This window comes from Scardinius erythrophthalmus (genome assembly GCF_964197995.2).
Source record: "Scardinius erythrophthalmus genome assembly, chromosome: 10".
NCBI lineage: Eukaryota > Metazoa > Chordata > Actinopteri > Cypriniformes > Leuciscidae > Scardinius > Scardinius erythrophthalmus.
In genome coordinates, this window is record NC_138230.1 from 8866278 (window position 1) to 8887416 (window position 21139).

Sequence of the window (21139 nt, forward strand, 5' to 3'; positions counted from 1 at the left end):
TTTAGAAAAAAGAAATGGTGAAAGATTAGCAATTAATAAATTGCGTATAAATAATTCTGTCACAGATGATTTATCTACAATTTCAAAACATACAGCAGAATTTTATAAAAGTTTGTATTCTAGCTCTGATATACAGTACTCCTTAATGGAGTCCTTTTTAGGAAAATTGGATAACACTAGTAAGTTGGTTAACGATGAATTTGGCAGCATTTGTGAGAAAGAGCTTAGTATTGGAGAAATTATCGGCAATATTAAGAAACTCAAGGACAACAAATCTCCTGGAAATGATGGGCTTACGAATGAATTTTTCAAAACTTTCAGAGATGCCCTTTCCCCGTTTATTTTAGCTATGTTTAGTGAATCTATAAATAATGGAATCTTACCTCCATCTCTCAGACAGGGGGTAATTACCTTAATACCAAAGGCAAATAAGGATACTTTATCTCTAGATGGGTGGAGACCCATAACTTTATTGAACACTGATGCCAAACTCTTTTCTCTTATTTTTGCTAGCAGGCTGAAATTAGGTTTGGACTCATTAATTGATCAGTCTCAGTCTGGCTTCATGAAAGGGAGGCATATCTGTAATAATATTCGTCTTATTCTTGATTTTATTGATTATAGTCACCTTCTCAATGAGGACAATCTAATACTCTTTGTTGATTTTAATAAAGCGTTTGATACAGTAGAACACAAATTCATGTTTGCAACACTAGAATACTTTAAATTTGGGAATTTTTTTAGAAAGGCGATTACAACCCTGTACACCGAATGTAACAGCTCTGTTAAAATGGTTAATGGAACTTCTGATAGATTTTTTCTTTCTAGGGGCATCAGACAAGGCTGCCCAATCTCACCGTTTCTCTTTCTGCTCGTCACTCAGGTTCTTTCTTGCTATGTAAATATGAATTTCTTTCAAGGTATTAACGTTTTTGGGAATGAATTAAAAATATGTCAGCTAGCTGATGACACAACTCTATTTTTAAAAAATGCTGCGGAGGTTAGCAAAGCAATTCGTACCATAAATAATTTTTCTAAAGTATCTGGTCTCAACCTTAATATAAGCAAATGTGAGATTTTTCCACTTAGGAATATTAACCTTGAAGAAATTGATGGAATCCCTGTCAAGGAGGTTGTCACATATCTTGGTGTAAAACTTTGCAAAGATGAATCATATCGTGCTTCTCTTAACTTTAATCTGATTATCAACAGTACAAAAAGAAAATTTGACTCTTGGTTGCAGAGAGATTTATCCATTTATGGTCGTGTCCTATTGTCTAAATCTGAAGGTTTGTCAAGATCTGCGTATATCTCCCAAGCTCTATTTGTACCCAAGACATTTACCAAAGAGTTTGACAAGTTGTTATTTGATTTTGTTTGGAAAAAAAAAACTCATTATTTGAAGAAAAATATATTATGCAATCCATATGATCAGGGTGGTTTGAATGTTGTGGATTTTACAACCTTAAACAGCACTTTTAAAATAAATTGGCTAAAATGTTTTATTAAAAATAATTGCTCTATGTGGAATATTTTCCCTAACCATTTAATTAATCAACTTGGTGGTATAAATTTTTTCCTTAGATGCAGTTTTGATATCAACAAAATACCTCTTTGTTTATCTAATTTTCACAAGCAAGTCTTTTTGACATGGTGTTTGGCTTTTAAACATAACTTCTCTCCTCATTCCTTTTTTATATGGAATAATAAGTATATTACACACCGAAGAAAAACATTATTTTTAAAACATTGGTTTGAATCTGATATATTATTAGTTAGTCAGTTATTGAATTCTGATGGTCAGTTTTTGAGTATTACTGAACTATGTCTGAAATTTAAGTGTCATATCTCTGTTAAAGAATATTGTACTGTCATGAATTCTATTTCTGCCAAAATTGTATCTCTATTCAGAAATCAGGACTCTAGGGGTAACACTGCAAGTAAAGTTTCCAAACATTTGTTTTTAGATAAACTTGATTTAATTAATGATAAATGCAGTAACCAACTGATTAGATCTCTTTTTGTTAACATCTCTTCTCCTCCATCTAAATTTGTTTGGGTTAATATGTTTCCCTCATTTGAGTGGGAAAATGTTTGGGGAGTTCTTAGTCGGTATTGTGTATCAAATAAAACCAAAGAAGTGTCTTTTAAAATTGCTCACAGAATATATCCTGTGAAAGACACATTAGAGCGTTTTCATCTGGATATTGATTACAACTGCTGTTTTTGTAATAGTGAAAGAGAGTCTATTGTGCACTTGTTTTTTGAATGCCCCTGTTCTTCAGTCTTTTGGTAGGCTATGAGATGTCTCAATTTCTAAGTGTTAAAATGAACTGCAATATAGTCTTAAATTTGTCATCTGTCTTGCTTCATTCGAATGAATTTGACTTTTCTAAAAGAAAAAATTATGCTATCGATTTGTTTCTATTATTAGGAAAATTTCATATTCATCAAACTAAATGGAGTAACTCAAAACCCAACTTTGTTCATTTTAAAGACAAAGACTTGTTAATGTTTAATGTTCATTTAACTTTGAACAAACTGTTGCCAGTAAATAACATAAATTTAAATCTACAGTAAGTTACTGGCAAACAGCTGCAAAACTACAGCAAATTTTTTACAGTGTTGGGTTAATATTTGATGGAAAATTAACATGGAATAGACATATTAAGAAAATTGAGAATAAGTGCAAAGGAGTAATAAATTGCATGACTTCAATAGCCAAATATGAGTGGGGAGCAAGGAAAAGCGCACTACTACATGTATATCAAGCCTTAATACGGTCAAGTTTAGATTATGGGTGTGCAGTGTATGGTGCTGCAGTAAAATCAGAGCTAAAGAAGTTGGACAACATACAGGCTAGGGCACTTCGAATCTGCTGTGGAGCAATAAGATCAACCCCTCTAGATGCCATTAGGGCTGAAATGGGGGAGATGCCACTAGACTTAAGAAGGGAAAAGCTTACAATGATGTACTGGGTTAATTTGCAGGGTTGTAGCCATTGCACACGAGCAATCTTAATGACTGTTGGGAATATAAAAAGAATAATGGGAATAGTTTTGGATGGAAGTATAAACAATGGGTTAAGGAATGTGGTCTGGAAATATGCCATTAAAAGGGGTATCGGTGAGGAATATTCCTGAACCTAATGTTGAAATGAGATTGCTGGAGGATCGGGAGAAGGCAGAAGAAAGATATACTAATAGTTATGAAATAAATGGTTTTATGAGAGAAAATGTTTATTCTTGTATACAGATTTATACAGATGGATCTAAAGACCCAATCGAACAAAAAGTGGGAGTAGGTGTATATATTCCAAAATTTGAGATGAAAATAAGTTTAAGGTTGAGTGACAAAATGTCTGTATATTCAACAGAACTAACTGCTATAATAGTAGGATTGCAGTGGTTAGAGGAGACTAAGCCGAATATAGGATGCCGACTGTAATTTGCTCAGATTCTGCATCAGCACTTAAAAGTATATTGTCAACAAAAACTGACAGAGAAGATCTGCTAGTGGAAATTTATACATTATTATATAGGCTGAACATAGAGGGTATAATTGTATACTTTTGTTGGGTGCCGGCACATATTGGGATAGTAGGAAACGAAATAGCGGATAAATTAGCACAAAAAAAAAGCGTTAAGGAAAGACTTGATATTAAGATACCTTTAGGAAGAAATGAAGTTAGATCTATAATTAATAGAGAAATAATAAAAATATGGCAACAAAGATGGCAAAGTAGTAGTACAGGTAGGTGATATTATTGTAAAATCAGTAGGGAAAAAATAATGAAAAGAAATAATGAAAAGTAATGATTTCTAGACTGAGGATGGGTCATACAGGGTTAAACTCAACACTGGCATTAATGGGAAAGCATGGAAATGGTATGTGTGATGAGTGTGGTGTTGTTGAAAGAGCAGAACGTGTTTTTTTAAGTGTAGTAAATATGAAGACCAGCGTGTAGTGGTATTTTTAGTAATATAAAGAACAGGCCAGTGAGTATAATGGACCTATTGGGAAAAGGTTTGAGTGATAGACAGAGGTTTAAGGATGTGATAGCATTTTTAGAGCTTACAGGACTAGATCACTGGAGCTAGAGCCCGAGGAGAAGGAGCAAGTAGCTCTGATCATCCTGGAGGTTGAGGAGCTCAGTGTGGAAGCTGGAGGAGCTGAACACGCAGTGTCAGCTGAAGCTTGGGCTCTGATTCTCTGGGATGTTAAAGGGTTTTTTTTTCATTCTTTTTTTCTTTTTTTTTCTTTCTTTCTGCAATTCAGATCCATTACTCATGTGTGCAAGGTATACAGTAGGTGGCGGTAATACTCCTAAGGAGTGAACGGCCATGAAACGGAAGAAGAAGAAGAAGAAGAAGAAGAAGAAGAAGAAGCTCTCAACCATAGACATAATAAATACATAGACGCCCTATTGACCGCTTTGGAACATTGCTGCGATACGTCAACGCGTCCGCCATTTTGCGGAGGGCAAGACTGCGCTGTAATCAAATGCAAGTAAACAGGTGAGCTGCGGTTTTTCTGTATAAAAAAAAATTACATTTATCAACCGATTTCGCGTGGTTTGTATGTGGTGTACAAAAAAGTTCCATCTGTAGTTATTTAAACTCTCGATAGTTAGACTTATAATATATATATATATTTTTTTAATAAGGAATGGCCAAAGCTCAGGCTTGTCAGGATTTGGCTTTTCATTCTTGGATAAGAATTGTGAACACCCCCATACTGAGATATAATTTAATTTTCACATTAAATTAAATAAATTTTTCTTATTGTGGGAAAAGCATATTCTGTCATTGACCCGATTTTAGCAATAACAAAGATAACTGATGGATTCTTTATGGTAATACATATGGTACAACTACAGTGCAATGCAAAGTAAATATAAGCTAAAGTGAGAGGTAGGCTAATAGTAAATAGTTTAGTCAATAAAATAAACAAACAGTATACAGCAAATAAAATAGTAAGTAAAAGTATAATTATATAATATCATAAGTACTAATATAATAATAATAATAATATATTGATAATAGCATATAGTTTATGTATAATACTATAATAATAGCACTAGAATATGAAATATCAATTACAGAATATAGACAATAAAAAATATTGATACAATGAATAGTAAAATAATTTAACAGCATAACTATAATAGATTGATAATCGCAAGTGGTATATTATTATAATAACAATAATAAATAATGTAAATTTATACATTTTAAAATATTATTAAATAGGCTATATAAAATAAAATGACGCAACCCTGTCTCTTTTTGTTAAATTTCAGTTTTTAAAAGGTATAAGAAGCTATACAAGTCAAGAAATAAAGTAAACGATTCAGTCAAACATACAGCAGGCTACACCGTTAAAGTTAAATAAGCCTAAATATATAAAGTTATGAAACTTCACTTTGCCCTCAGCCACAACAATCTGCCAAGGAACAAATTATAGATTAATTAAACCAAAGATCGCCCGTTAGATATACACAAGACGAATTATTCTCACTAGCCTGACAGGAGCGAACGTCAGAACGGCACTAGCCGAGGCAAAGCTGTTCTCGGCGGGGTACATGAGCGCTGAGCGCCCGGTGATCCCTGGATCTCACAACTCCGAAACCGTCAGATAACATTTTTAAAAAGGCGCTATCTTTATAAATAAACCACAGATTTGAGCTTTAAACAACTACATTGTCGACTGGAAAACTCTTAAAACTACATTTCGTGACACAGTAACAGTATTTTTAAATTTCGCGGCCTTTCTCCTCTGAAAATAAAAATAGTAAATGAAATACAACCAGAAACAAATTTTCAGTTTTGCTTGTGAAAGGTAATTCCATGAGACCTGTTTTCAATTGTGTGGCGATTTGTAAAGCCCCAAGCAGCACAAGAAATAGGCATTTTTCTCAATTCTCGTTATGAGAGGTATGGGAAAGTTGCCCTCTGCAGTATGGCGGCGCCGTTGACGTACGATCCAGCGGCCAATAGGGCGTCTATGTATTTATTATGTCTATGCTCTCAACCGCCGAGATGGTCCTTAACAGCATACAGAGCCCGTCTACGGAGAGCCTTGGCACTTCCTATTACCCCCAACGGTGCTTCGTTCTCATGGCTAAAATCACTATGAATCGGAAAAAAAACAAGTAATAAGCAGGTAGAACAGGACTAGCTACCTTAATAGTAGCCTACACTTCACATCGTGGATAAAACATCGAACACTTCAGTGTCAGGAATGGGCCATATGGAAAGAACCATATTAAAAGTATGTAACGTTATGTACACACTTTTTTTTTACAGTCTATGGTATGTACAGATAGCGAAAAAGGTAGAACATATGGACTGGACAAGCGACCGTAAAATAAACATTCTGTTACTGCCATAAAACACCAACGAAGAAGGAGAAATTCTGTTACGTTTATTTTTATTATTTAAAAAAAATGGGTTTGATACGACTTACTTTTCTGTGCTACATTTTTTTATGCGCATCTCAGTGCGGTAAGTTGGCAGGTACGTGAGAGTTCCTCAGGGGCAGGGGCTCAAATGTAAAAAAGGGGCATGCATATATATATATATATATATATATATATATATATATATATATATATATATATACACATACATTATATATATATATATATATATATATATATATATATTAGTATTATAAGTATAATGGTATATAAGTAGCCAACCGGTCAAAAGTTTGGACACTACTATTTTTAATGTTTTGAAAGAATCCTTTTATGCTCATCAAGGCTGCATTTATTTGTGAAATAAATATTACTACAATTTAAAATAATTGTTTTCTATTGTAAAATACCTATAACCTTTGATATTTTTTTCAGGATTCTTAGTAAAAAAAAAGAACAGCATCTATTTAAAAAATAAATATTTTGTACCAATATACACTACCGTTCAAAAGTTTGGGGTCAGTAATTTACTTTCTTTTTTTTTTTAAGAAATTAATACTTTTATTCAGCAAGGATGTGCTAAATTGATAAAAAAAAGTAAAGACTTATAAAATAATTTCTATTTTAGTTTAATGCTCTGTTTAACTTTTTATTTGTCAATGAATCCTGAAAAAAAGTATCACAGGTTCAATAAAAAAAACTGTTTCCAACATTGATAATAAATCAGCATATTTGAATGATTTCTGAAGAATCATGTGACACTAAAGACTGAGTTATGGTTGTTGAAAATCCAGCTTTGCATCACAGAAATAAAGGCTATTTTTGTTTAAAAAATATTATTTTAAATTGTCATAATTTTTTCTGTATTTTTGTCAAATAAATAGGCTTGATGCGCATAAGAGACTTCTTAAAAAATTTTTTTTTTTTTTTTTTTTTTTATTATAGTGTGTACATTTTTGACCAGTAGTCAAATACCACAGGCCATGTAGGCCTATGAAAAAAATTAACGAAGAAAACAATTTGGCATATTATTGTAGTTCCAGTGTTCTTGTTTCTGTTCAGTGCATGGAAGCCTGAAGGCTTAGGGAAGGATTTTTCCCGGAAATAACAGAGGGAGAAGTCCTCGAGCATGTTGCATGATTGGAATGTGTGGCTGAGACTGTCCTGTGCAGAACCCATCAATGTGCTTACATTTGCTTTATTCCTCAATAATATTGGACATAGATTAGATCAGGAGTTCCCAACTACGTTCCTGGAGCCCTCTGTCTCACACACCCATTTCAGGTCTTGGAGTCTAGGAGGGAGGGGGAGGGCGCTCCAGGAATGTGGTTGGGAACCCATGGACTAGTGCTACATTGAAACTGTCAGTCCAAATCCGAATGGAATCTGATCTAAAATTATTGACTTTTCGCACATTGTGTATCGCAACTGTTCAGATCCGATCTGTGTGTCCCATGGTGCTCCAGAATATCTGCATTGCTTTCTATGCCAATAACAACAACAGCAACATGGAGGGGTTTGCAATATAGATGTTGTCTTATTTACAAAATGAGCATGTGTATCTGCCTCGCTGGACTACTGTGTCTTCTGAGGCAGCGGCAGAACCGTCGGAGGCTGGGATGAGTTGATTGATGCCATGCTGCCATCTTCACCGGTTTCAAAACATGTCTCCACTAAATTCTAATGTTTTGCTCGTCAGGCACTTTGCAACAACGCAACCTTGTTTCTGCAGGGACATATTTCCTACAACAACGGCTGATGTTTCCGTTTTACATGGCGTAAGAAAGTCACATAAAGATTTCAATCGGATATGCACAAAAATCGGATTTGGACTGACAGTCTGAACTTAGCCCAATGTAACTTGTAGTGATCAATGTGGCTTGTCAGTATCTTTTCAGAATAATTTGTCTTTTTTTTTCTTTTTTCTCCAGAGAGACATCTTCTCCAGTACGTTTACAGCGCTCTCTCCAAACCTGCTGGATCCTCCGGTCCTGAGTTCAGTGCAGTGGGTCTGTATGATGACAGACGGATCTCTCACTACAGTAATGAAGAACAAACCTGGAAAAGAGACCGCCAGAGTTCAGAGATCTGGAGAGACACTGAAGAACCTGATGAATCTAAAGACTGGTTTATACATCTGGTTCATAGTCTGGCAAACTGCACAAGATCCAAATGTGACGGCGAGTCTGCTGAGTTCAGCTGTTTTATCAGTTCTCAGACCTGTAATATGAGTGTAATATGAGTGTGAACTTACTGTGGCGCACAAAATAACTGGACGTTTAGGTCACACATAAAATATCTGAAAGCTATAACATGGAATATCATAGCAAGTGTAACGGTGATGATACACAGGGCAACTTTTTGAGCAATGTTGCTGGGCAATGTTTCTGTCAACGGGCAACTAGATGAGACACAGGGCCCACGACTGATCTAAATTATCCAGATAGAAATTTATTGCCCATTTTCAATGGGAAAGTGCCCAAGCAACATTGCTCAAAAAGTTTCCCTGTGTATCATCACCTTAATGTGTTTCTTCGAAAGCGGTAGCACACTTTCAAGTAAACATTTGACAAAAAGAGGATTGTTAGATCTAATGTTGATAGACATAAATGATGACAAACAGTACACTGACTTTGTTAGTTAATGTGATGAATTCTGGCATCAAGAGCACCTGAGACACTTGCACCTCCACTTTGGCCATTCGTTATTACAACATATTGCACATTCAAGAATTATAATGTGAACCATAAACCCAACTACATCTGAAATCTAAATCATGTAAATGATTATCATTTATTTCTACATGGTATCACATCTACCATTTATGTGCTACATAAGGCAAACTGTGAAAGTTTGATTATGATTATCCAGTATACAACTGCTTTATATGCTGTGATTTTTAGGCCTCCATACACTACAGAGGAGAGTCGCTGTGAGCTGGATAAACGTCCAGATGATGCAGTGATGAATGTAAAAGCGTTTGATGAGTACGGATATGATGGAGAGGATTTTATTGCCTTGAATTCTGACATGATGCAGTGGATGGAGAAAAATCCAAAGGCAAAAGAAACCAGAATGAAGTGGAACAATCAAAGAGTTTGCAGACTGGTCGTCCAGTCATACCTCAGGACCTGCAAGGACTGGATCTCCACGGTTAATAATTCAATAAGCAGTATGTGTTGATCTGATGTCTTCGGTCTTTTGAACTTAGTGTTTCATGTCTTTGTATTCAGAATCAAGTGTCTTTTTTTAGATGTTGTAATATTCTTTACTCACGATGTTTCTTATTGCAGATGCACCAGATGTTCACACGTTTGCCTCTGAAGCTCCTCATGACCGAAGCAAACTGAATCTGAGCTGTCTAGCCACTGGCTTCTACCCCAAACACATCGAGATGAAGATCACATTGAACAACGCTAGCGTTGAACCCTTCAGCTCTACTGGAGTCAGACCCAATGATGACGAAACCTTTCAGATGAGAATCAGTGTGGAGATTCACAGAGATGAAGAAGAGAGTTATGAGTGTCACGTCTCTCATAGCAGCCTGACACAGACACTTATAACACAATAGGGTAAATATGACCATCATTTTCATAACTGGCCATAATTGTTCATTTGTTAACTTTAAGTTAAATTGTTGCAGCTGTCTAGCTTTTGGACATCTACATGTCTTTGTGATGTAATGCTCATTCACATTTTTATTTTTTAGCTGTTGCATGTAACTATGAATGTATAAAATGGTTAAAAAGTATTTGTTATTTGTAATGTTTAGTTTTATTGTTGTGCTCCTGCAGATGGAAAATGCACCAATTGTCGAACAGAATCTAGAAGGCTTGCTTTGGCAGTAGCAGCTGCAGTTGCAATCACGGTTGAAGTTCTGTCCATCATGGTTTTAGTCTACAGATGGAGAAACTGAAATGGTGAGTTCAAATAATTGAAAGAAATAATTCACCCAAAATTGGAAATAGTCATGTACTCACCCTCATGTTGTTCCAGACCTGTATGATGCTCCATTGAACATACAAAGAAAGAAATGTAGCTCTTTTTCATTTAACAACAGTTCATTGTTGCCACATCTGTCAAGCTTCAAACAGGACAACAAAAGCTCTTAAAGGAAAACTCCGGTCAATTTTAACATTGAGCTCATTTTATTGTACATTTGGAGTGCTGTCAATACAGAGAACAACGACAAAAATCGGTGTTGCCTAAACCGAGTTATTCTATTTTTAAAATTTGCACCCTGTTGACTTCAATGGGGCAAGTACTAAACCTGCTTTTAGGCTCTTAACATCCTTGATGTGTCATTACAAGTGCACAGGTCATGTGAGTGATTCCTTCAGAGTCAACACGGGTGGATCTGACTGCAGTAGATGTGAAAGAAATGTATAAAAATGATGTTATTTAAGCCAGCGCAAATACCTGTGTTTACATCCTGTTTTCGGTTGAAGTCCAAAGTAGTCGATTGCCGAGTTCACTCGCATAGGTTTAGTTACCTATGATCACGCGTGTGAACTCGGCAATCGACTACTTTGGACTTCGACCGAAAACAGGATGTAAACAAAGGTATTTGCGCTGGCTTAAATAACATCATTTTTATACATATCTTTCACATCTACTGCAGTCAGATCCACTCGTGTTCACTCAGAAGGAATCACTCACATGACCAGTGCACTTGTAATGACACATCAAGGATGTTAAGAGGCTAAAAGCAGGTTTAAACATTGCCCCATTGAAGTCAACAGGGTGCAAATTTTAAAAATAGAATAACTCGGTGTAGGCAACACCGATTTTTGTCGTTGTTCTCTGTATTGACAGTCCAAATGTACAAAAAATGAGCTCAATGTTAAAATTGACCGGAGTTCTCCTTTAAATGCCATTTGTGTTCATGTATATTCAAATATGGTGCACCAAGATGCATCACTCCAAGTTTGATGTAAATGATGCACATTTCTCCTAACCAAACCTGGTGTGTTTAAATGTGTAATGAGATTTGAGAGCTTTAATGGGCAGAACAATTTTCAGTGAATTCTTCCATTTCAATCAGTTCCAGCCACAAATCTATGGCTACGTTCACACTGCAGGGCTTAATGCTCAATTCCGATTTTTTGAAAAAATTCGATTTTTTTGCAAGGCCGTTCACATTTCCAATTAAATGCGACCTTTTGTGATCTCCTGTGTGAACGTGAAATGACCCAGAAGTGACCAGCATGCGCAGAAGAGTACTCAACGGTCAACGACGTCACTTGTTGTTTGCGGAAGTTGCTAAACTTTAACCAGAGCCCGATCTCTGCTTTAACTAACTGTGATTCTCTCACTCTCTCACACACACACACACACGAGCGCACGCAGGGACCGTTACACAAGAGCCAGACAGCAGCCGCTGACCTATCTAATATCAGATTCAGCACAAATAAGTTAACATAACTGCCGTGGGCTTTTTTTTTTTTTTTTTTTTTTTATTAACGGGCTCGTCGAGGTCGACCCGTTCGGCAGATTTACCTCAGCTCGACGAATATGCAGTCCGTTTTCAAACCGACGACTACTTCAATGCAGAATTATGACGTTTTTCGCGTATCAATGACGTGGCCGTTCAGACTGAAGTCGCATTTGAAAAGATCGGATATGTATCGGATTTGGGACCACATACCCAAGTGGCCTGGGTCGCATTTGAAAAGATCGGATCTGTGTCGTTCAGACTGTCATGAAAAGATCAGATACAGGTCGCATAGGGGCAAAAAAATCGGAATTGGGTCGTTTCAGCCTGCAGTGTGAACGTAGCCTATAAGTCTCATAGTGGACTCCTTTTACATCTCTTTTTGTGACGCTTGGAAGAAAGTAACTCACACGGTTTTGGAACAACATTAGGTGGACTATCCTTTAGAGAAAACTTTCTATTCTCACAGAGAGATGTCTAATGAAATATATTGTGTCATCTCTACTAGGCCAGATGAACTGTAATCGCTCCACCAGAAGTGAGAACGTCAGCTCAGGATCTCCAGATCTCTTGAAATGAGCTCAGTGAATCTGGTACATAATGATACAGCCAATCCATGTGTCTGCATGACATAAATTTATTGTTCATCTCAAGAGTCATTGTCATACAGTAGAAATAGATTCGTTAGCTCGTTGATGTCTAGCAACTAATCTCTGCATTGCTACATCTAGTAAACACGCAAAGGGACTCTTAGGGACAATTTAGCTCTAAGTTTAATAAAGCCTTAAAGCATTTTTTTTGTAACCAAGAACTTCTATAAATGCAGTATAGCAGTAAAGACAGAGGAGCGTTCCTACATTCCTGAGGTTCTTTCACATTTAGTTATGTTTGTAAACTTATCATCCAAACTGCTTTATCCTTATTAGGGATGGATGGATGGATTGATTGATTTGATTGATTGATTGATTGATTGATTGATTGATTGATTGATTGATTGATTGATTGATTGAGGTGTAAAGGAAGGTTCAACAGTGTCATTATAGATGTAATTACAGAAATGTAATTAGGAGTGAATGGCTTAAGCCAGGTCTACACTGTGTGATATATAACAGCACTTTTCGATTGTTCCTTGTGCAGACTGTACGGACATGATTCAGATTTTAGCCTAGGATCAGATGAGTCTTTTAGGATTTGCAAAAGTTGTCTCAGACAGTCACATCGTGGTCAAAATCGTACAGTGTGTGTCCGGCTTTATTAGCTCTGCCTTAAGATGGAGCAAGACAATCAAATCCAGTGTTTGTTACAGAAGTAGGAACTTGTAGTATGAACAACAGGTCATTCCCCTTTGGAAATTGAAGTATGAACGGTATGAATGTATTATGCATCATGTAACTTTGAGCCAGTGTTTTCCAGCCCTGGCTTTGGAGTACTGTTTTCATGAATGTGAAGTGTGTGTGTGTGTGTGTGTGTGTGTGTACTGTTGAGCTACGCTAAAACCAGGGTTTGGAAGCCCTGATTTTGGGGCCGTTTACACAACACCGTTTTCAACTAAAAACTTTTTGTTTGTTTTTGGCTGTTCATTTACATGGCAACAGTGTTTTTTTCCATTTTCAGTACATTGTTGTTGTGTAAACGAAACGTACCCTTAATCTGGTCCTTCCTATCCATTTACATGCTTAACATGCACAGACGCTTTTTACATGCGTCTTACATGCACTTTCAGAAGGTTGCCTTTGCTCTGTTTCTGATATAATATGTTCTTATAATGTTAAAAATGTCCTGAATTACATTTTAAGTATTTGACATTTTGCATTTTGTAATTTTATGTATTGTGTACTTTTTTACTTTTTGCCATATTGAAACCCTGTGTTGGTGACTGTATGATCATTGAAAGTATTCTTTATAGTATGAAAGACTCAACAAATTATGGTTTCATTTAATCTTTACATTCCTACTGCATTTTTAGGGCTGTTCTTTGTTTAAAGAAAAATGCACTGTGAGTTCACTGCAGAGTTTTATTTGCACTATTCCTTCCACATTATTTTGCAATAAGATTTTTTTTCATGAATTGCATTAATTGCACATACTGTAATATGCAGTAAATCTGTTTAATTTCTAGTTATGGTTTTCTTTGTCTTGGTTTCTAATTAGTGTCTCACCTGTTGGGTTTATCATCTAGCCCTGTGTATTTAAGTCCTCTGTTGTTTACAGTGTTTGTGTGTTCTTGTTATTTATTTAATAAATGCTGAGTGTCTTCATTTATTCTGCGTCACACGTCGTTCTTGCTGGATTAAGCAACAGATCACTATGACAGTGTCTTTCACTGGTTTAAAATAGCTTTATTTTTTCATCTACACACAAACTTCTTGAAAACATTTTTTTTTTTTTTGGGAATAAAACCAAACCTAGATTTGGGTTTGCACATTGTTTTTGATTCCTGTAGTGACTGACCTGCCCGGAAAACATTTTTAATGTACATTCTATAATTTTTTGTTTTTGTAATTCAACACAATAAACATTTTTAAGTGACTCCATTAAGTATCCTCAATGTGATTTTACATGATTAGTTTCCTCACTTTTGTATCACATCACTCAATTATATTATTGGTTTCTATAGCAACTGTTCACAATTGCATGTTAATTAGTAATAAATAGTCAAATCCTCAACCCAATCAAAACCTGCAATGTTCACCCAATATCAGGACATTAAACACTATAGACTCCCTCTTTTATCATCTTGCACAAAACCACTTTTAAAATAAAACTTCATTTCTGAATTTACAACATCAATTTAATGGAAAAAAATTATAATGCAAAATTGCACAACTTTTTTAGTGTAAAAGATGTAACTTCTGAGTCTTCCCCATTCCTCAAAGTCGTGTTGTGAATTCTTTCCTCTTCAAGCCTTGAATTTGTATTTGGTGTCATTTTATGTGTGCGTTCAAATCAAATCATTTCAAATAATTTAGTTTAGTATCATTGTGACAAAGTGCAAGTTGACAAAGGTGACTTTTGTTTTTTCTTCCAAAAAGACATGTGCAAACAAACCTGATGATTTGATTAAATGGTGGCTCCAAAAGAATGCACACAGTTATTCCCTGATATGATTATGATTACTCTCAGTGCTGTCAGAGCAATTAACAGTCATTAATGTCTACTATTAATGCTCACCATTATGCATTTGGATATAAAATTCCCAATGTTTATTTTTATGGATAAACATTGGGAATATGAAACATATAATTAAAAATACAATTAATTTATTTTTTAATGTATGGCTGTCATTAAAAATTGTTATGGTATATATATATATATATATAATTGTTTTAATTTTAACTTAATTCTATTTTGAATTGTAATTCTGCCTCTATTTTGTCATCTCAATTCACTGTCAGATACTTCAGTGGGTGACATTTACATTTACAAGAGTAAATGAAAGGACTATTTTGAAACGTTTTGAAAGGTCTATTCAAATATTAGGATGAATTTTAGCTAAAGTGGGACAGTAGATGAAGTGAATAAATTATGTTTAATGCTCATCTGCCCTTTATATGCTCTCTCACACTTTTACTGATGATCTCTAAAACACACAAACAAAAAGCATCAGATCATTATGGCATAAAAAGACATAGCCTAAAAAAGGTTGTTTTGGTATATTTATGGCAGGAAAGTCACTGTCTGAAGCCTTTGAAGAGTTTCTCTTGACCAATCAGCGTTCAGTGTGGAGGACAGCAGGAGCTTCTACCTGAGAAGAGACATGATCACGTGTATGAGGAACACAGCTGATGCTTATATCCACAGTCCAGTACTCTGGACACTCCAGTCCAGTTAGTGGCGGTAATGTATTATCAGGAGTCAAAATCCCAGAAGAAGAATGAGATTCTGGCTCTGCCTTTCAAACGAAAGTAATTCATTGATGATTCTTGAGTCTGAGATGAGATCGCGAGACAGCGGCACGTTCACAGGAGCTTTATGGGTCTGTAGAACATGATGCTGATGGTATTACTTTTCCTGGGGAAACAAAATGGAATCAATACGACTTTTTGTCTCTGTTACATTTCTTTGCGCATAACCAATGTTCAGTGCGGTAAGCAAAGTAAATATTTATTTTAATATATATTTTTTTAATATAATGAATGGCGCTGGTGATGGCGGTTGATTTTTTTTATAAAGTTAGTGTTAAATTAAGTTTAAGGTTTAAAGTGAAGCAACGCCCGTGATGCGACAGGGTGTTATGATTTAAGGGAAATATGAGAGAATATTTTAGCCTAATCAGGAGTTGAGCGAGGTTTTTTTTTTTTTTTTTTTTTTTTTTTTTTTTTTTTGCATATCGTAGCCTCATAGGATAATTGTCTAAGTCATTTTTTTTTTCTTGTTTTTCAAAGACATTGATATTAGTTTAGTTTTGTGCATTTGTAGCTTTCCTTCTCTCTAGTCCGGGGATGCAATAATAATGTGTATCCTCATCGTTGTCTGAAACTCTTGCACGAGCGGTAAAAGCTGATGTCACAATGGCATATTAAAACATGGACATCATCAACACAGAATTAAAAGGAGGTCAGATGTGTCTTAGATTCCTCCTGCCTTCAAAATAAGATTGCAAAGATTCCTTTGCAAGAGGGGGTAGGCTACTTAAAGCTGCATTAGGCTATCTTGCATTGTTTGGCTCAGCTGCTGTTTGACGGCTGGTCCCCCTCCTGCGGAATGCGATTGTAACAGAGGGGGGGAGCCCATGTACTCCGGACTGTCTTGGGACAAATATGCGGCGACATTTTATGGGCGACGTGGGAATTCGAAAAACTCGATGGCATTTGCAAAACGCATCATCGTGTGGGACATCGTTTCCGCGTGGGACAGATCCGCTTGTGCGCCCACAAGTCATTGACAAAACTGTGAATCTAAAGTTTCACAGAAATGCTGTTGCATTTTTCACGTTTTGTATTTAAAAAATGTGGATGTTTATAGGCTATGGCTAGTTGATAGTAGAACCGCTTCTGATCAGGTAACCAGTAGCAGTACCTGTATGTTTCATTAATAACTGGGGGCCAAACTGGGGGCCACAAGAGAGAGCTAGGAGATCTGTGGAAAAGCAACGAGAAAAACAGTGTTAAAAATGAAAAAAATAAATAATAATAAAAACAAGATCGAACTAACCAAAAAAAATGCCTACATTTGATTAAAATAAAAAAAAAAGATTAAAAATAAACAAATTGATTTAAATAATTAACATATTTGATTCAGATAAAATATAGGCTATTCAAATAAACAAATACACTTTGATTTAAATAACTAAGGCCTACATTTGATCTAAATAGATAGTTATACTTATAAAAAATAAAAAAATATTTAAATGCATTGATTAAAATAGGCCTGTATAAATTTGATTTAAATATAATATAATATATAGATTTCAATGAATCTTACAGTACAGAACTCCCTGTAAAAAAAAAAAAAAAAAAACAATGATCTAACAATAGAAACTAAATATTTTCCAAACAACATTTTACACATGTAGGCCTACCTATAATAATAATTGGGTCTTTTTATGCGTTAAATGATTATAGCTGCATTGTACATTTAAGGATGGGGGTTTGGGGATAATCAGATTTGGGGGTCCGTGTAAAAGACTGCACTTTGATCACTTTGGAGTGTTTCCACAGTATTCTTGTCTTGCCTTTATTTTTCTCCAGAGAGACATCTTCTCCAGTACGTTTACAGCGCTCTCTCCAAACCTGCTGGATCCTCCGGTCCTGAGTTCAGTGCAGTGGGTCTGTATGATGACAGACGGATCTCTCACTACAGTAATGAAGAACAAACCTGGAAAAGAGACCGCCAGAGTTCAGAGATCTGGAGAGACACTGAAGAACCAGATGAATCTAAAGACTGGTTTATACATCTGGTTTATACTCTGGCAAACTGCACAAGATCCAAATGTGACGGTGAGTTGGTGATTATTTTTTTTATACATTCATATTTAAAGAGTTATTTATTAAAATAAATATTGATCAACAATGTTATCATACATTTTTAGGCCTCCATACACTACAGAGGAGAGTCGGCTGTGAGCTGGATGCAGTGATGAATGTAATAGCGTTTGATGAGTACGGATATGATGGAGAGGATTTTATTGCCTTTAATTCTGACACGATGCAGTGGATGGAGAAAAATCCAAAGGCAAAAGAAACCAAAATGAAGTGGGACGCTGACAAATTTCATAATCTGTATCTCCAGTCATTCCTCAAGAAGTGCAAAGACTGGATCTCCACATTTAATGATTCAATAAGCAGTATGTGTTGATCTGATGACTTCAGTGTCTTTCTAAATCATTTTCAATGATACTATTCACTACGTTTATGGTGGTTTGTGTTTGATTTGTCTTTTGTGTAGAAATAATATGGAATATTGTTGTATTTGATTTATTCCTGGTGTTTCTTATTGCAGATGCTCCAGATGTTCACACGTTTGCCTCTGAAGCTCCTCATGACCGAAGCAAGCTGAATCTGAGCTGTCTGGCCACTGGCTTCTTCCCCAAACACATCGAGATGAAGATCACATTGAACAACGCTAGCGTTGAACCCTTCAGCTCTACTGGAGTCAGACCCAATGATGACGAGAGCTTTCAGATGAGAATCAGTGTGGAGATTCACAGAGATGAAGAAGAGAGTTATGAGTGTCACGTCTCTCATAGTAGTCTGACACAGACACTTATAACACAGTGGGGTAAAAATGAGAGTATGTCCTGTCAGAAGTTAACTTTAATTTGTGACCTCTTTACCTGTATTTGTGATCAAATCTCAGTCAGATTTTCTCAAATTAAATTTGGATTTTTTTTTTTTTTTTTTTGTCATTGCATGTTGTTATGAATTCATAAAAATTGTAAAAAGACTGTTGTTGTTTTCCTACAGATGAGAAGCGCACTAATAGCAGTGAAGAATCTAGAAGGCATGATTTGGCAGTAACGGCAGCTGTATTTGCACTGGTAGTTTTAAATGTGTTTTTATGGTGTTTCTGCGCAGGAACGGCACACAAAGAGTTAAATGGTAAGTTCAAAATGTTTAAAACTATTTAAAGTAGTTCACCTAAAAATGACAATTCTATCATCATTTACTCACCCTCATGTTGTTTCAAACCTGTATGACTTTCTTTTTTTTTTCTGCAGAACTGAATTATTCTTTTGTCCTTGCAATGAAGTCAATGGGGTGCAAAATAACATTGGACCCCATTGACTTTCATTGTGTGAACTAAAGAAAAACATTCTTCAAAATAACAAGTTTTCCTTTAATAAACGTTTTAATATTTTTTTGAAGTGATGCAGATAAACTGCCTTAAAATTCAGTGCCATAAAAGCTTATGAATTGTGAAACACAAAAGTGAATATTAGTAAGTCAGCTTGAGCTAAGCTTAATGCTAAATTTTTCTAATGTATTGTATTTTATAATCTCTAGGCCAGATGAACTATAATGGCTCCAGCAGAAGAGAGAACGTCATCTCAGGGTCTCCAGAACGACCGAAGCCTGTTGAACGAAACCGGTTTCAGTGGCTACTCGGGTCAGTTTGGGCTTCGTTTGAGCAAACTCAGTTTTTTCAGACTGGATCACCTTTTAGTGGTGTTCATCAAAAAAGTCCAAGAAGGTTTTAATGCAGGGTTTTTTTCTGCAGGCCGAAGAATCTGTGCTCATGTACAGCAGTGAAGCCAGAAGAGGATCTTCCTACATTCATGAGGTTCTTCCATGAAAACACATCTCAGGGTCTCAGGGTTTCAAAATTAGAATTTCATTTCACCGCTCTGATCAGGCCAAATAATTTGTAAGCTTTAGTGTTCAATACAGATTACAATTAGTTTTTTTTTTTTTTTTTTTTTATGGAGCCGGTTGCATCAGCTGCTTAATGCACAAGTACATTGAAATATTTACAAAAGCCTCCGACCATATATGTGACCCTGGACCACAAAACCAGTCAGATGGGGCAATTTTCTTAAATTGAGATTTAAATCTTTATATCCCAACTCTGGCCCTGTTTGATCCCTGCTGCAAATTTGGGGTTGGGAAACACTGATTTAATCGTATCCACTTTGAGCTATCTGTCAGTCTAAAGCTATCTGTCTACTTTGAGACTTCAGTGTTTTTGCTCTAATTCAACTTCAGGTACACTTATGAGTTAAAGGAGAACTCCGGTCAATTTTAACATTGAGCTCATTTTATTGTACATTTGGAGTGCTGTCAATACAGAGAACAACGACAAAAATCGGTGTTGCCTACACCGAGTTATTCTATTTTTAAAATTTGCACCCTGTTGACTTCAATGGGGCAAGTACTAAACCTGCTTTTAGCCTCTTAACATCCTTGATGTGTCATTACAAGTGCACTGGTCATGTTAGATGATTCCTTCAGAGTGAACACGAGTGGATCTGACTGCAGTAGATGTAAAAGATATGTATAAAAATTATGTTATTTAAGCCAGCGCAAATACCTGTTTACATCCAGTCCAAAGTAGTCGATTGCCGAGTTCACGCGCGTGATCATAGGTAACTAAACCTATGCGTGTGAACTCGGCAATCGACTACTTTGGACTTCAACCGAAAAACAGAATGTAAACAGGTATTTGCGCTGGCTTAAATAACATCATTTTTATACATTTCTTTCACATCTACTGCAGTCAGATCCACTCGTGTTGACTCTGAAGGAATCACTCACATTTTCTGTGCACTTGTAATGACACATCAAGGATGTTAAGAGCCTAAAAGCAGGTTTAGTACTTGCCCCATTGAAGTCAACAGGGTGCAAATTTTAAAAATAGGTGTAGGCAACACCGATTTTTGTGGTTGTTCTCTGTATTGACAGCACTCCAAATGTACAAAAAAATGAGCTCAATGTTAAAATTGACCAGAGTTCTCCTTTAAACTGTATAAAGAGTTACATAAATTACTCTATCCTTCTTTACACTGAATAATACATGTGATTCACTCGGACTGATAAATAATAGTATGGTTGAATGGTGTTTCAATTGCCCCTATTATGCTATTTTAAAGGTTCCTGATTTAGTTTTAGAGGTCTCCTCCTACAATAGGTTTACAGGCATCAAAGGTAAAAAAAAAAAAATGCATCAAAGGTTTAATTTTCTCATAATATAGATTGCACATCACCTCATTTCTCAAAGAGAATTCAGTCTCTCTAAACCCCTCCTTTCTGCGAGCTACTCTGCTCTGATTGGTCAGACGGCCCAGTCTGTTGTGATTGGTCAACTGCTTACAGTGCGTGTCAGAAACATTAGCATATCTGAATCTC

The 21139-nt window shown here is 35.8% G+C and overlaps 2 protein-coding genes across 3 annotated transcripts; both read left to right on the plus strand.

Moving 5' to 3' along the window:
- Window positions 1-6330: 6330 nt before the first annotated feature.
- On the plus strand, window positions 6331-14116 carry LOC308697527 (DLA class I histocompatibility antigen, A9/A9 alpha chain-like). Of its 2 annotated transcripts, XM_081376846.1 has the most exons (6): window positions 6331-6518; window positions 8353-8614; window positions 9325-9593; window positions 9715-9993; window positions 10216-10341; window positions 12364-14116. In XM_081376846.1, the coding sequence occupies exons 1-4, from the start codon at window positions 6449-6451 to the stop codon at window positions 9990-9992; spliced, it is 879 nt and encodes a 292-aa protein (XP_081232972.1). In that variant the 5' UTR covers window positions 6331-6448; the 3' UTR covers window position 9993; window positions 10216-10341; window positions 12364-14116. The 2 variants fall into 2 exon arrangements, with proteins under 2 accessions (XP_081232972.1, XP_081232973.1); XM_081376847.1 differs by lacking the exons at window positions 10216-10341; window positions 12364-14116 and having other exon boundaries at window positions 9325-9574; window positions 9715-9814.
- Window positions 14117-16381: 2265 nt separating this feature from the next.
- LOC308697309 (zinc-alpha-2-glycoprotein-like) lies at window positions 16382-19665 on the plus strand (the record flags this gene model as incomplete). Its single annotated transcript, XM_081376490.1, has 7 exons — window positions 16382-16412; window positions 17546-17794; window positions 17887-18141; window positions 18297-18587; window positions 18761-18895; window positions 19301-19403; window positions 19515-19665. The coding sequence occupies 7 exons, from the start codon at window positions 16382-16384 to the stop codon at window positions 19663-19665; spliced, it is 1215 nt and encodes a 404-aa protein (XP_081232616.1).
- Between the last annotated feature and the right edge of the window lie 1474 nt (window positions 19666-21139).

Coding starts and splice junctions, on each gene's coding strand:
- LOC308697527 (XM_081376846.1), top strand. CDS start 6,449: ATGGGTTTGATACGACTTACTTTTCTGTGCTACATTTTTTTATGCGCA. Junction 8,615..9,324: donor TGTGACGGCGAGTCTGCTGA/GTTCAGCTGTTT, acceptor TGTGATTTTTAG/GCCTCCATACACTACAGAGG. Junction 9,594..9,714: donor GGTTAATAATTCAATAAGCA/GTATGTGTTGAT, acceptor TTCTTATTGCAG/ATGCACCAGATGTTCACACG.